Genomic DNA, 13825 nt, shown 5'->3' with positions numbered 1-13825 from the left:
GAGTAGAAAGACAGTCAGAAAGGTAGAGTAGAAAGACAGTCAGAAAGGTAGAGGAGTAGAAAGACAAAGGTAGAGGAGTAGAAAGACAAAGGTAGAGGAGTAGAAAGACAAAAGTAGAGGAGTAGAAAGACAGTCAGAAAGGTAGAGTAGAAAGACAGTCAGAAAGGTAGAGGAGTAGAAAGACAAAAGTAGAGGAGTAGAAAGACAGTCAGAAAGGTAGAGGAGTAGAAAGACAGAAAGGTAGAGGAGTAGAAAGACAGCAGAAAGTAGAGAGTAAAGACAGTAGAAGACATGTTCTGTTATAATCTCCACCCGGCACAGCCAGAAGAGGACTGGCCCCCCCTCAGAGCCGGTTCCTCTCTAGGTTTCTTCTTAGGTTCTGGCCTTTCTAGGGAGTTTTTCCTAGCCACCGTGTTTCTACATCTGCATTGCTTGCTGTTTAGGTTTTAAGCTGGGTTTCTGTTCAGCACTTTGTGACATCGGCTGATGTAAAAAGGGCTTTATAAATAAATGTGATTGAGTCAGAAAGGGTAGAGCAATAGAAAGACAGAAAGGGAGAGAGCAGAAAGGGAGAGGAAGAGTAAACTATCAAGGCGAGGGCACAAGGCGAGACCCAGATACAGACACAGAGGCAGATGGTTGGAGTCTTAGATGTTTATTGATCCAAAAAGGTGTAAGGAAAGAGAATGGCCGTGGACAGGCAAAAGGTCAAAACCAGTTCAGAGTCCAGGAGGTACAGAGTGGCAGGCAGGCTCGAGGTCAAGGCAGGCAGAATGGTCAGGCAGGCGGGTACAGAGCCCAGAAACAGGCATCGGTCAAAAATCGGGAGGACTAGCAAAACGAGAATAGAAAAGGCATGCACACAGGAAAACCACACTGGTTGACATGGACATACAAGACAAACTGGCACAGAGAAACAGGAAACAGGGATAAATACACTGGCACAGAGAGACAGGAAACACAGGGATAAATACACTGGCGCAGAGAGACAGGAAACACAGGGATAAATACACTGGGGAAAACAAGTGACACCTGGAGGGGGTGGAGACAATCATTTACGTCATTTAGCAGACGCTCTTATCCAGAGCGACTTACAAATTGGAAAGTTCATACATATTCATCCTGGTCCCCCCGTGGGAATTGAACCCACAACCCTGGCGTTGCAAGCGCCATGCTCTACCAACTGAGCCACACGGGACCAATCACAAGGACAGGTGAAACAGATCAGGGTGTGACAACAACTGTGGTTTGGGGAAGGATGTAAGTTGTTAGAGAGAGAGGAGGAGGGGAAAGAGGAGGAACCGTTTCATTAGAGCAGGTCACCAATCACGCGCAAAGGAAACAATGGTCCCAGCTAGTTGGACACCACAAGGTCAGTACTGGAGCAGAGTGGAGCAGGGGGTTATTAACAGAGTGGGAGGTGACCACAGAGGGCTGGAATGAAGCTCATTAGGCTAACTGAGATTCATCAATTTTGAGACACACTGCTTGCTTTCACCTTCTACTGTATCTAATATGCGCAATCTCCTTTTCCACCAAACTGACAGCATGGATTCACAGGGGCCTGTCATTGGTTTGAACAGTAACTGATCTCCACTCCAAAGCGCGGTTAGCTCAGTATTGATATAAATGTACTTGTTGCTGTAGCAGCCGTGTAAAGTGCTGACTCAACTGAAATGTGATTCATGTGAAATGTGATTAATGTGAAGAGTTCTCTGTCTAGAAGTGTATCCATGGTCTGGTGATTATAGGTCAAGATGGTAATGTTTATGTTAATATTTCCCTATTAGCAGATCAGGGTATTCCTATACTGAAAGCCTATCTAGTAGACAGTTAAGTACACTGAAAGCCTATCTAGCAGGCAGTGTGGTTAGATTACAAAAACTGTTTTATTGTCACATACACCAGATAGGTGCAGTGGAATGTGTTGTTTTACAGGGTCAGCCATAGTAGAACAGTACCCCTGGAGCAAATTAGGGTTAAGTGCCTTACTCAAGAGCACATCGACATATGTTTCACCTTGTCAGCTCAGGTATTCGAACTAATGATCATTTGATTAGTGGCCCAACACTCTTAACTGCTAGGCTACCTGCCACCCTAAGCAAATTGCTATTGATTTGTCAGCCCTGACCCCAGATCTGTAGGGTACCATATTGAAATGTTGCCTTTTTGCTAATTGTTTTCTTCATTGATTTGTGTAAATTAGGCTACACTCAGTGGGGCCATGAGAAGCCTGGGGCCTCATTCATCAATCATGTGTAGACACAAATCTATGTGTAAACCATGCGTGGGATCATTTCCACGCAAAGTGTGAGATTTATCCATATGAACGTTTGCTTGAGAGTGTGGTAAATTTACACACARCCATGACTATGCGTACACACAGTGTCAAGTGGTGAAATAAGGGAACTGCAAGAGTAGAATGGGGAAAATACTGTATATGTTGAAAATGTGTGAAATTGTGAGCGCAATAATAAATCAAAATGTTTCAGTTCATTGTATTTCCATTGTGAATTCATGCAACATATTGACATGCTATATAATCTGACCAAATCAGTTCATTTGTTACGATAATAATCCATATAATGTACAGTATTTTGTTAAATTAAAGGGACGTGTGAAAGTGAAACCATTGTTGAAATACTATAAAAGTCTGAGATAATGAGAAATCGAATGAGATGTCTGATCTTGCTCTGTTGTTAGATTTGGCACATGCTGCATTTCGCAGAGAACACATTTTTAGAGACAGGTGGGACTTTTTTTTKCAGAAAGTACAGATTGGCTCATCAGATATCGTTTCCCAAAACCAATCTTATAGGATTTTGTCGGGTCGCCCACAAAGTTAACAATTGCAGCTTTAAGACCTACTTTAAAAAGGTGAACACATGCCATTCCGGTGCACATCCAAGTCCTATCCACCCTCTGGTTTTTGGCAACTGGCACTTTTCAGGGGGAGCTTGTCCATCGGCATCTCACAGCCCTCGATGAGCCAATGTTTTGGATGCAATCATCAGCTCCAGAGTGGTGCAGCGTTCTAAGGCACTACATCTCAGTGCAAGAGGCATCACTACAGTACCTGGTTCGAATCCAGGCTGTATCACATCCGTCCGTGATTGGGAGTCCCATAGGGCAGCGCACAATTGGCCGTCATTGTAAATAAGAATATGTCCTTAACTGACTTGCCTAGTTAAAATAAAACATTTAATCAGCAAAACGAACCGTAGCACATACAATTTCCATACACCATTGAACAACAGGTTGAAGTCAAGAGGGGTTTCATTACCATGATGCCATCAATGGGTTCCCAAATACAAATGGCCCCCACATTGCCATAAAATCACCATTCCAAAATGATTTCAACTATGTGAACAGAAAAGGCTTCTAGTCTTAATGTGCAGGTTATGTGATGTGCAGAAGACACTGCTGAATGTGGTGGCCAAGTGGAATGCACAACTCAAACCTTCTGCAGAACAGCAATGTTGGCCTATACTCCTACAGGAGGGAGCTGTTGAGGATGGATGAGTGTTGCCTACTCGTTTTAAGTATATTTTGCCATTGCTAAAGCATCTTTAGTTGTCCTAATGGTCATATCTTTGTAGCTATGTTTTTATTTTTACTGGTCAAGCCACAACTGAGTGAGCCAAATAAAACCTTTTGGTTGTACTCAATCTCTGACACTAGCACGTCTATTTCAGTCTCTGAAACTTTTTTTCTTAGCGCCATTGTATTTCATGACACAGCATTGTATATTCCAGCCACGTCACCTGTCAGTATTCAACGTCCATCCATGTCTAAGGATGTCGGGAGATGACGTGGAAACCGGCCACTAGAAGCAATAGTGAGCGCTGTTACCTTCAAGTTAGTTTCAGTTTTGCGGACGGGGATGGGCGTAAGCATCTGCCCCTGATTCCAAAGGTTGGAAGTTCAATTCCTGCAATAGAAAGTTGTTTTTGATATTTTTCTTATAAGCCTATTCCAAACCTTAACACTTATCTTAACCATTTAGAGTTAATGCCTAACCTTAAGAATTTGGAGTTAAAGCCTGAACTTAACCTTAACAATTCTGAGTTAATGCCTAAACTTAACCTTAAACTCTGCCAATTTTAACGTTTAGGATAACTTCGACATTTGAGATACATGGATGAACATCTGATTCTGATGTAGACTGTGAGAGCCGGTAGTCATATTCCCCACAGGTTTTAAAGAGATGATTTTGACCATACAGTATATGGATAGTTAGGGGTGTTTCGAAATGCAAACAGCCATGGTCGTGCACAAGAACTGAGGCTGAGAACAATTGGTATTTATCAATGATTATCTCCTACCGGTATGTGTATGACGCTCGTAGGATTGTTTGATAAATTACACTTTCTATGTGTACGACCATTCTAAATTCCGTTCATAAGTAGTAATTTTAAATAGTTTCTATGCAATATTGACAAATGAGGCCCCTGGAGAGTTGACTGATAACAGCACTGATTTTATCTGATGGTTGGGCCTTTTCAGGATGGTGGACTGTAGAGGATTGTAGGATTGCACTGTGACAATTTSGCATTTAAATCTGTGTCTCCTGCACATCTTAGCCTTCTGAGCTAAAGCCTATAGGCATAGAATCTAAACTCAAGCAAGGTTAGCCTACTCTACACGCAAATTTGTTTCACCAGACCCCCCCTGTTACATTACCACCAGATGTCTAATCTCACCCAGAACCAAATCTCCCGTAACATGCTGGCCAGCTACTACCCAATGTCATCATATCATGTTGCTGATGTCATATCCTGTCTCTGTCTTGCCCCAGCCGACGTATGTGTCCTCCAGCCACCAGATGGCTCCACCCAGCCCCAACCACACCACCAGCAGCAGCAGTAGCGGCAGCCTCAGTGGAGAACAGCTGAGCAAAACKAACCTCTACATCCGCGGCCTCCACCCGGGAACCACAGATCAGGACCTGGCCAAACTGTGTCAGCCGTGAGTAGCTCATCAACAAACTACTCTTCCAACACACAACACCTCACAATAAATCTATGGATCTGTGTGATATAAATGAACTAAGCTAGAAGASGATAGTGATTGAGGAAATTGTGTTAATGGGGGCCTGAAATAATGCTTAAGCTGAAAAGAGCAAGAAGTATTGTCCAAGGGCCTTACATGTTCTGTTTAGAGGCCAATTGTCTCTGGAAGCCAAAACAGACAAATACTCCATCTAAACATGAATCAATTCTCAATTACGGCACGGATCTACAAACATAAACCCCTCTAGTTTCATTTCAAATCAAAATAATTTCACAAATGCAAAATATACACTTACTGTAGACTGTTTTAACCGGTTTTAACACAGTTGCAGCCGACAGTATTTTTCAGTGACAACATGTTTGTGGCGTGCATCCGTCTTCCGTTTACACACAGGTGTTTTGTTTTTTGGAAATAATTTCTTGCTGATATGAAAGATACTGTTCAGATTATGTTTCCAAAACCATACCGCAAGTGATGTGTTTTAAAGTWCAGAAAGTGCGACGAGGCTCTTAACAAAACATCCCCCGGCCAGAAGATACTATCGTCAATAGGCGCTAAAGGTAGTTAGCATCTATGAATGGCTTGAATTGAGGGGAGACTTTCCAACAGCTAGCTTACGAAGCATATTTTGTCTCTCTCCCTGTAGTTAGCAGATTGTAATGGCCTAATGTGCTGCAGGTCTATTAACTGTTACAGGATAGGTACTGTTTGGCGTAGCCCAGACAATKAATTAATTTGATGATACAATCTTCATTCTCGATTCGGCCAAACATGTATTTTCTAAAATGTCTKTGTTCAGTTGCAGGAGGTTYGTTTGAATTTAGAAAATGCTCCGTTATTAAAATAAATACATGTTGTGCTCCATGAAGTAATCCAATGATGTGTATGCCGCCGTGATGAAATAGACAAGATAGCGACGTACACATCTTTGGATTCCTTCATGGAGCAAAACATGTATTTATTTAATAACGGAGCATTTTCTAAATGAAAAGGAACCACCTGCAACTGGACACAGACATCTGCTAGCTGTTCTCCCTGGTGCTTCCTCTCTGTATGATGGTCTTGCCATCACCAGGGAATGGGCTCACTAAGCTTCCAGTGGTTGGAGTGGTTGGTATCTCTGAATAATAAAACCCACATGATTGCAGTCACAAACATGTGCTTTACCTTGATATATCAATATGCATTATACACACAACAGTGATAACAAGAACGGAATGCCAGAGTCACTTGGTCTGTGTTTGTTAGATATTCAGTGAAACAGAGGAAAGAGACAGTCGGGTGAAGATGAATGAGCTTCTGAAAACTGGAGCCTGGTGAGAAACAAAATGGTGGAAAGAGAGAGAGAAAACATTCTAGATGAGAAGGAGAAATAGGAAGGAAAGGGGGGAAAATAAAAAGAAGAGATAGGGAAAGAAAAAAAAAATTGAATGGAAAAGTGAGAATTTTAATCACATAACTATGTTGATATATATATATATATATATGAGGATTGGGAGGCGGGAGAGAATGAAGAAGAGCGAGAATCAGAGAGGGGGGAGGTGAGAGTGGGGGAGTGTGAGAGAAATGAAGAAGAGCGAGAAAGGGTGGGAAGGAGAGAGAGCGAGACAGACAGAGAGGGAGAGTGAGAGAGAGGGGGAGGTGAGAGTGGGGGAGGTGAGAGAGAGGAGGGGGGGAAGCAAGAGAGAGAGAGGTAATAGAGAGGGGGAGGTGCGAGAGAGTGACAAGAGGGGAGGTGAGAGAGAGCGGGGGGGAGGCAGGGGAGGCGAGAGAGAGAGAGAGATAGAGAGGGGGGTGAGAGTGAATGAAGGAGAACAAGAAAGGGTGGGGAAGAGAGAGGAGAGAGAGAGAGAGAGAGAGAGAGAGGAGAGAGAGAGAAAGAGAGAAAGAGAGAGAGAGAAGAGAGAGAGACGAAGAATCTTCAAAGAGACCCGAGAGAGGAGAGAATGATGGACTGGGAAGAGCGGAGGCGAGTAGAGAGATCGAGCGGAGAGGGAGATAGGAGAGAGACAGAGAGAGAGACGAGAACCGAACGAGAGAGAGACCCCAAGAGAAGAGAGAGAAGAAGACTGAAAAGGAAGAGATCGATTAAAAGGGTGGGAAGTAGAGATGATGGTACGGGAATAATCAGAGCCAGAGCAGAGAGAGTTGGGGCAGGAGAGAAGGAAAGGGAGTGAGGCCTGCTATTTTACAGCTGTCTGGAAGATATGGCTCACATGAGGCTGCCCAACCCTACAGGAAACCCCGAGCCCAGGGGAAAAGGAAAGACAAACAAGACCAATGGCATGAAGAGGGGGAAGGAGGGAGGGATAGAGAGGGGGGTGGACGGAGAGAGGGCGGGATAATCAGACAGAGGAATATAGGCGGGATAATCAGACAGAGGAATATAGGGAGCTAAGGTTTTCTGTATCAGACTGGTGGTATGTGGGTAGTTAGGTTTCTACTGTGGTTTTTACAGAGTAGATCAAATCACTCATGAAATTTGTTTTTGAGTAGAGGAGGGTTTTAAAAAAGGCGTACAGTTTTGTGTACCATTACTGAGATGAAAATATGCTATTTTAAAAAAAGGCAATAAAACAGTAATGCATGTTGATAAGCAAAGTCTACTATATATACACTACATGGCTACAAAAAGTATGTGGACATTCAAATTAGCGGATTCGACTATTTCAGTCACACCCGTTGCTGACAGGTGTATAAAATTGAGCACACAGCCATGCAATCTCCATAGACAAACAGTGGCAGTGGAATGGCCTGTACTGAAGAGCTCAGTGACTTTCAACTTGGCACCGTCATAGGATGCCACCTTTCCAACRAGTCAGTTTGTCAAATTTTGGCCCTGCTAGAGCTGCTCTGGTCAACTGTAAGTGCTGTTATTGTGAAGTGGAAATGTCTAGGAGCAACAACGGCTCAGCCGCGAAGTGGTAGGCCACACAATCTCACAGAATGGGACTGCCGAGTGCTGAAGCACGTAGCGCGTAAAAATCATCTGTCCTCGGTTGCAACACTCACTACCGAGTTCCAAACGGCCTCTGGAAGCAACATCAGCACAAGAACTGTTTGTCAGGAGCTTCATGAAATGGGTTTCAATGGCTGAGCAGCCACACACAAGCCTAAGATCACCATGCAATGCCAAGCATCGGCTGGAGTGGTGTAAAGCTYGCCGCCATTGGACCATCTGGAGTGATGAATCACACTTCACCATCAGGCAGTCCGACGGACGAATATGGGTTTGGTGTATACCAGGATAACGCTAACTGCCCGAATGCATTGTGCCAACTGTAAAGTTTGGTGGAGGAGGAATAATGGTCTGGGGCAGTTTTTCATGTTTTTCTTAGTTCCAGTGGAGGGAAATATATAGTAACATTGTAGAATAATTGTCAATACATACAAACTATGAAATAACAAATATGGAATCATGCAGTAACCAAAAAAGTGTTAAACAAATCTAAATATATTTTATATTTGAGATTCTTCAAAGTAGCCACCTTTTGCCTTGATTACGGTTTTGAACACTCTTGGCATTCTCTCAACCAAGTTAACCTGAAATGCTTTTCCAGTCTTGAAGGAGTTCCCACATATGATGAGCACTTGTTGGCTGCTTTTCCTTTACTCTGCGGTCCAACTCATCCCAAACCATCTCAATTGGGTTGAGGTCGGGTGATTGTGGAGGCCAGGTCATCTGATGCAGCACTCCATCACTCTCCTTCTTGGTCAAATAATATTGACTGACCTTCATGTCTTAAAGTAATGATGGACTGTCGTTTCTCTTTGCTTATTTGAGCTGTTCTTGCCATGATATGGACTTGGTCTTTACCAATGGGGCTATCTTCTGTATACACCTTACTCTTGTTCACAACACCAACTGATTGGCTCAAATGCATTCAGAAGGAAAGAAATTCCACAAATGAACCTATAACCAAGGCCACCTGTTAACTTCTTCTCTGGGATATGTGGGACGCTACCGTCACACTTGGCCAATAAGCAGTAAAAATGCAGAGCGCCAAATTCATATATATACTATAAAATTCAAATCTTTCAATGAAATCAACCACATGAAAGACACCAAATTAAAGCTACAACATGTTTGTGAATCCAGCCAACATGTCTGATTTCAAAAAGGATGTACGGCGAAAGGCACATAAACGATAAATGTTAGGCTCCAGTTACAGATAGCCATCAGAAAACACAGCCATTTTTTCGCAGCCAAAGAGAGGAGTAACAAAAAGCAGAAAATAGAGATCAAATTAATCACTAACCTTTGATGATGCTCATCAGATGACATCATAGGACTTCATGTTACACCAATACATGTATGTTTTGTTCGGTAAAGTTCATATTTATATCCAAAAATCTTGAGTTTAGGCGGGACGCTACTGTCTCACTTGGCAAAAAGCCAGAGAAAATGGCAGAGCCGTACAAATTTCAAATTATTCACTATGAAAATTACTAATAACAAAATCAAACTTTCATTAAATCACCATGCAAAGTTACCAAATTAAATTACACCTGGTTGTGAATCCAGCCAATGTGTCAGCATTCCAAATAGGCTTTTTTGGCGAAGGCAAACGATGCTATTATCTGAGTTAGCACATTGTAAACCAAAGAGAGATAAGCATATTTCAACCTGCAGGCGCGACACAAAACGCAGAAATAAAACATATAATGAATGCCTTACCTTTTGACGAGCTCTATTGTTGGACTCCAATATGTCCCATAACATAACAAATGGTCCTTTTGTTCGATTAATTCCGTCGATATATATCCAAAATGTCAATTTATTTGGCGCGTGATCCAGAATAACACCGCTTCCAAATTGCTTCAAACGTGACTACACAATATCTCAAAGGTTAACCTGTAAACTTTGCCAAAAAATTCAAACTACTTTTGTTTATACAACTTTAGGTATTTTTTAATGTTAATATTCGACTAAAATTTGAAGACGGGATGATCTGTGGATCTGTTGTTCAATACAGGATTAAACCAACTATAGCCGCTTTCCTTGGTTACGCGCTTCTATCTAAAGGAACTTATTGTGATCTCTCTCAAGATTGGCCGTACTTCTTCATTACACAAAGGAATAACTCAACAATTTCTCTAGAACTGTTGACATCCAGTGGAAGCGGTAGAACTGCAAGCAAGTCACTTAGAAATCTGAGTGTTCCCAATTAAATCTCATTTGAAAAGAGCAGTGACCCTAAAAATAAAACTCTGAATGTGTTTGTCCTTGAGGATGGGTCGCTGCTAATCTAAGTTCTGTTTATACTCAAGACATATTCAAACACAGTTTTAGAAACCTTCAGCAGTTTCTATCCAAATCTACTAAACAATATCGCCATATCTTATCTTCTGGGGATGAGTAGCTGGGCAGTGGAATTTCGGTATGCTTTTTTCAATTCCAAAACGTGATAATGCTGCCACCCTATCCTAGAGAAGCTTAATTGAAATTCATTAGGTGACTAACTCATGAAGCTTGGTTGAGAGGAATAACAAGAGTGTGCAAAGCTGTCATCAAGGCAAAGGGTGGCTATTTGAAGAATTCAAATAAACAATATATTTTGATTTGTTTAAACACTTTTTTGTTTATTACATGTCCCATGTGTTATTTCATAGTTTTGATATCTTCATATTATTTTACAATGTTAAAATAGTAAAAATAAAGAAAAACCCTTGAATGAGTTTGGTGTTTCTAGAAACTTTTGACTGGTACTATTGTTATATGGAGAGCAGTAAGGTCCTACTGTATCATATGTTACTATGGAGAGCAGTAAGGTCTACTGTATATATGTTAATATAGAGGAGCAGTAAGGTCTACTGTTATATGTTATTATAAAGAGACAGTAAGGTCTACTGAATAATATGTTATTAATAGAGCAGTAAAGGTCTACACTGAATATATGTTTATTCTAGAGGCAGTAAGGTCTACTTGTATATATGTTATCTATAGAGAGCAGTAAGGTCTATGTATATATGTTACTATGGAGAAGCAGTAGGATCACTGTGTATATGGTTACTATGGCGAAGCAGTAAGGTCTAGGCTGTATATCTGTGTATTTATGGAGAGCTAGTAAGGTCTACTGTATAATATGTTACTATAGGAAGAGCAGTAAGGTCTACTGTATATATGTTATTATAGAGAGCAGTAAGGTCTACTGTATTTATGTTACTATGGAGAGCAGTAAGGTCTACTGTATATAATGGTTACTATGGAGAGCAAGTAAGGTCTACCTGTAATATATGTTACTATTGTGAGAGCAGTACAGGTCTGCTGTATATATGTTCTATAGAGGCAGTAAAGGTCTAACTGTTATATATGTTATTATAGAGCGCAGTAAGGTCTACTGTATATATGTTATTATAGAGCGACAGTAAGGTCTACTGTATATATTGTTATTTAAGAGAGCAGTAAGTCTACTGTATATATGTTATTATAGAGAGCAGTAAGGTCTACTGTTATTGTTATTTATAGAGAGGCAGTAAGGTCTACTGTAATATATGTTATTATAGTAGAGCAGTAAGGTCTACTGTATATATGTATTATAGGAGCAGTAAGGTCTACTGTATAATATGTTACTATGGAGAGCGATAAGGTCTACTGTGTATATGTTACTTATGGAGAGCAGTAGGTCTAACTGTATATATGTTGTACTATGGAGAGCATGTAAAGGGTCTACTGTTAATATTAATGGTTTTTATGGAGGAAGCAGTAAGGTCTACTGTATTAAGTTATTATGGAGAGCAGTAAGGTCTACTGTATATATTTACTATGGATGAGAGTAAGGTCTACTGTATATTATGTTATTATAGAGAGGCAGTTAGGTCTACTGTATATTATGTTACTTAATGGAGAGCAGTTAAGGTCTACTGTAATATATGTTACTAATGGAGAGCAGTAAGGTCTACTGTTATATGTTTACTATGGGAGAGCAGTAGGTCTAACTGTAATATATGTCTATAAGTAGAGCAGTAAGGTCTACTGTATATATGTTATTATAGAAGCGAGTAAGGTCTACTGGTATATATGTTATTATAGAGTGCAGTAAGGTCTACTGTAATATATGTTAGTTATAGAGAGCAAGTAAGGTCTTACTGTATATATGTTATTATAGACGAGGCAGTACGGTTACTGTAATATATGTTATTATATAGAGAGCAGTAGGTCTACTGTATATTATGTTATTTCGAGCGCCAGTAAGGTCTAATGTTAAATATTGTTATTATAGAGAGCAGTAAGGTCTACTGTATATATGTTACTACATGGAGAGCAGTAAGGTCTCTGTATATATGTTATTATAGAGAGCAGTAAGTCGTCCTGTATATATGTTCTATAGAGAGGCAGTAAGGTCTACTGTATATATGTTATTATAGAGCAGCTAGTAAGGTCCTACTGTATATATGTTACTATGGAGAAGCAGTAAGGTCTACTGAGTATTATGTTGATATAGAGAGCAGTAAGGGGTTCTACTGTATAATATGTTCCTATGGAGAGAGTAAGGGTCTATGTATATATGTTATTATGGGCGGGCAGTAGGTCTACGTTAATGTTTACATGTGAGAGCAGTAAAGGTTCTACTGTAATATATGTTATTATAGAGAGCAGTAAGGTCTACTGTTATTAGTGTTATATGGAGAGCAGTTAAAGGTCTACTGGTAATTAGTTACTATGGAGAGCAGTAAGGTCTACTGTATAATATGTTTATTATAGAGAGGCGTAAGGTCTACTGTATATATGGTACTATGGAGAGCAGTTAAGGTCTACTGTATATTGTTCTATGGAGAGCAGTAAAGGTTAACTGTATATATGTTACTATGGAGAGCAGTAGGTCCTACTGTATATATGTTCTAATGAGAGGGCAGTAAGGTCTTACTGTCATATATGTTATTATATAGAGCGCAGTAAGGTCTACTGTATATATGTTATTATAGAGCGCAGTAAGGTCTACTGTATATGTTTATTATGGAGAGCAGTAAGGTCTACGTATATATTTACTATGGAGAGCAGTAAGGTCTACTGTATATATGTTATTATAGAGAGCAGTAAGGTCTACTGTATATATGTTACTATGGAAGCAGTAAGGTCTACTGTATATATGTACTTGGAGAGCAGTAAGGTCTACTGTATATATGTTACTATGGAGAGCAGTAAGGTCTACTGTATACTATGTTCTATAGAAAGCAGTAAGGTCTACTGTATTATATGTTATAATAGACGCGCAGTAAGGTCTACTGTTATATGTTATGTATAGAGCGCAGTAAGGTTACTGTAATATGTTATTATAGAGAGCAGTAAGGGTCTACTGTATTAATGTTATTATAGAGAGGCAGTAAGGTCCCTACTGTAATAATATGTTATTATAGAGACAGTAAGGTCTACTGTACTATATGTATTAATAGAAGCGCAGTAAGGTCTACTGTATATATGTTATTTATAGAGAGCAGTAAGGTCTACTGTATATATGTTACTATGGGAGAGCAGTAACGGTCTACTGTATATATGTTATTATAGAGAGCAGTAAGGTCTATGTCAATATATGTTCTATAGAGAGACAGTAAGGGTCTACTGTATATATGTATTATAGAGAGCAGTAAGGTCTACTGTATATATGTTACTATGGAGAGCAGTAAGGTCTTACTGTATAATATGTTATTAATAGAGAGCAGTAAGGTCTACTGTATATATGTTACTATGGGAGAGCAGTAAGGTCTACTGTATATATGTTATTATGGGAAGCAGTAAGGTCTACTGTATATATGTTACTTATGGAGAGCAGTAAAGGTCTACTGTATATATGTTATTAGAGAGAGTAGGTCT

The 13825-nt window shown here is 40.2% G+C and overlaps 1 protein-coding gene across 1 annotated transcript in view; it reads left to right on the top strand.

Annotated features, from left to right (window-relative positions):
• Positions 1–13825, top strand: part of LOC111966123 (RNA-binding motif, single-stranded-interacting protein 2) — a 46563-nt gene that overhangs the window by 6624 nt on the left and 26114 nt on the right. The window contains exon 2 of the mRNA XM_070444580.1: positions 4799–4968. Coding sequence (XP_070300681.1) covers positions 4799–4968 — 170 coding nt within the window. The remainder of the gene's footprint in view (positions 1–4798; positions 4969–13825) is intronic.

This window comes from Salvelinus sp. IW2-2015, linkage group LG7 (genome assembly GCF_002910315.2).
Source record: "Salvelinus sp. IW2-2015 linkage group LG7, ASM291031v2, whole genome shotgun sequence".
NCBI classification, from domain to species: domain Eukaryota; kingdom Metazoa; phylum Chordata; class Actinopteri; order Salmoniformes; family Salmonidae; genus Salvelinus; species Salvelinus sp. IW2-2015.
The sequence above is the reverse complement of the archived record's forward strand: the minus strand, read 5'-3'. Positions and strand labels throughout refer to the sequence as shown.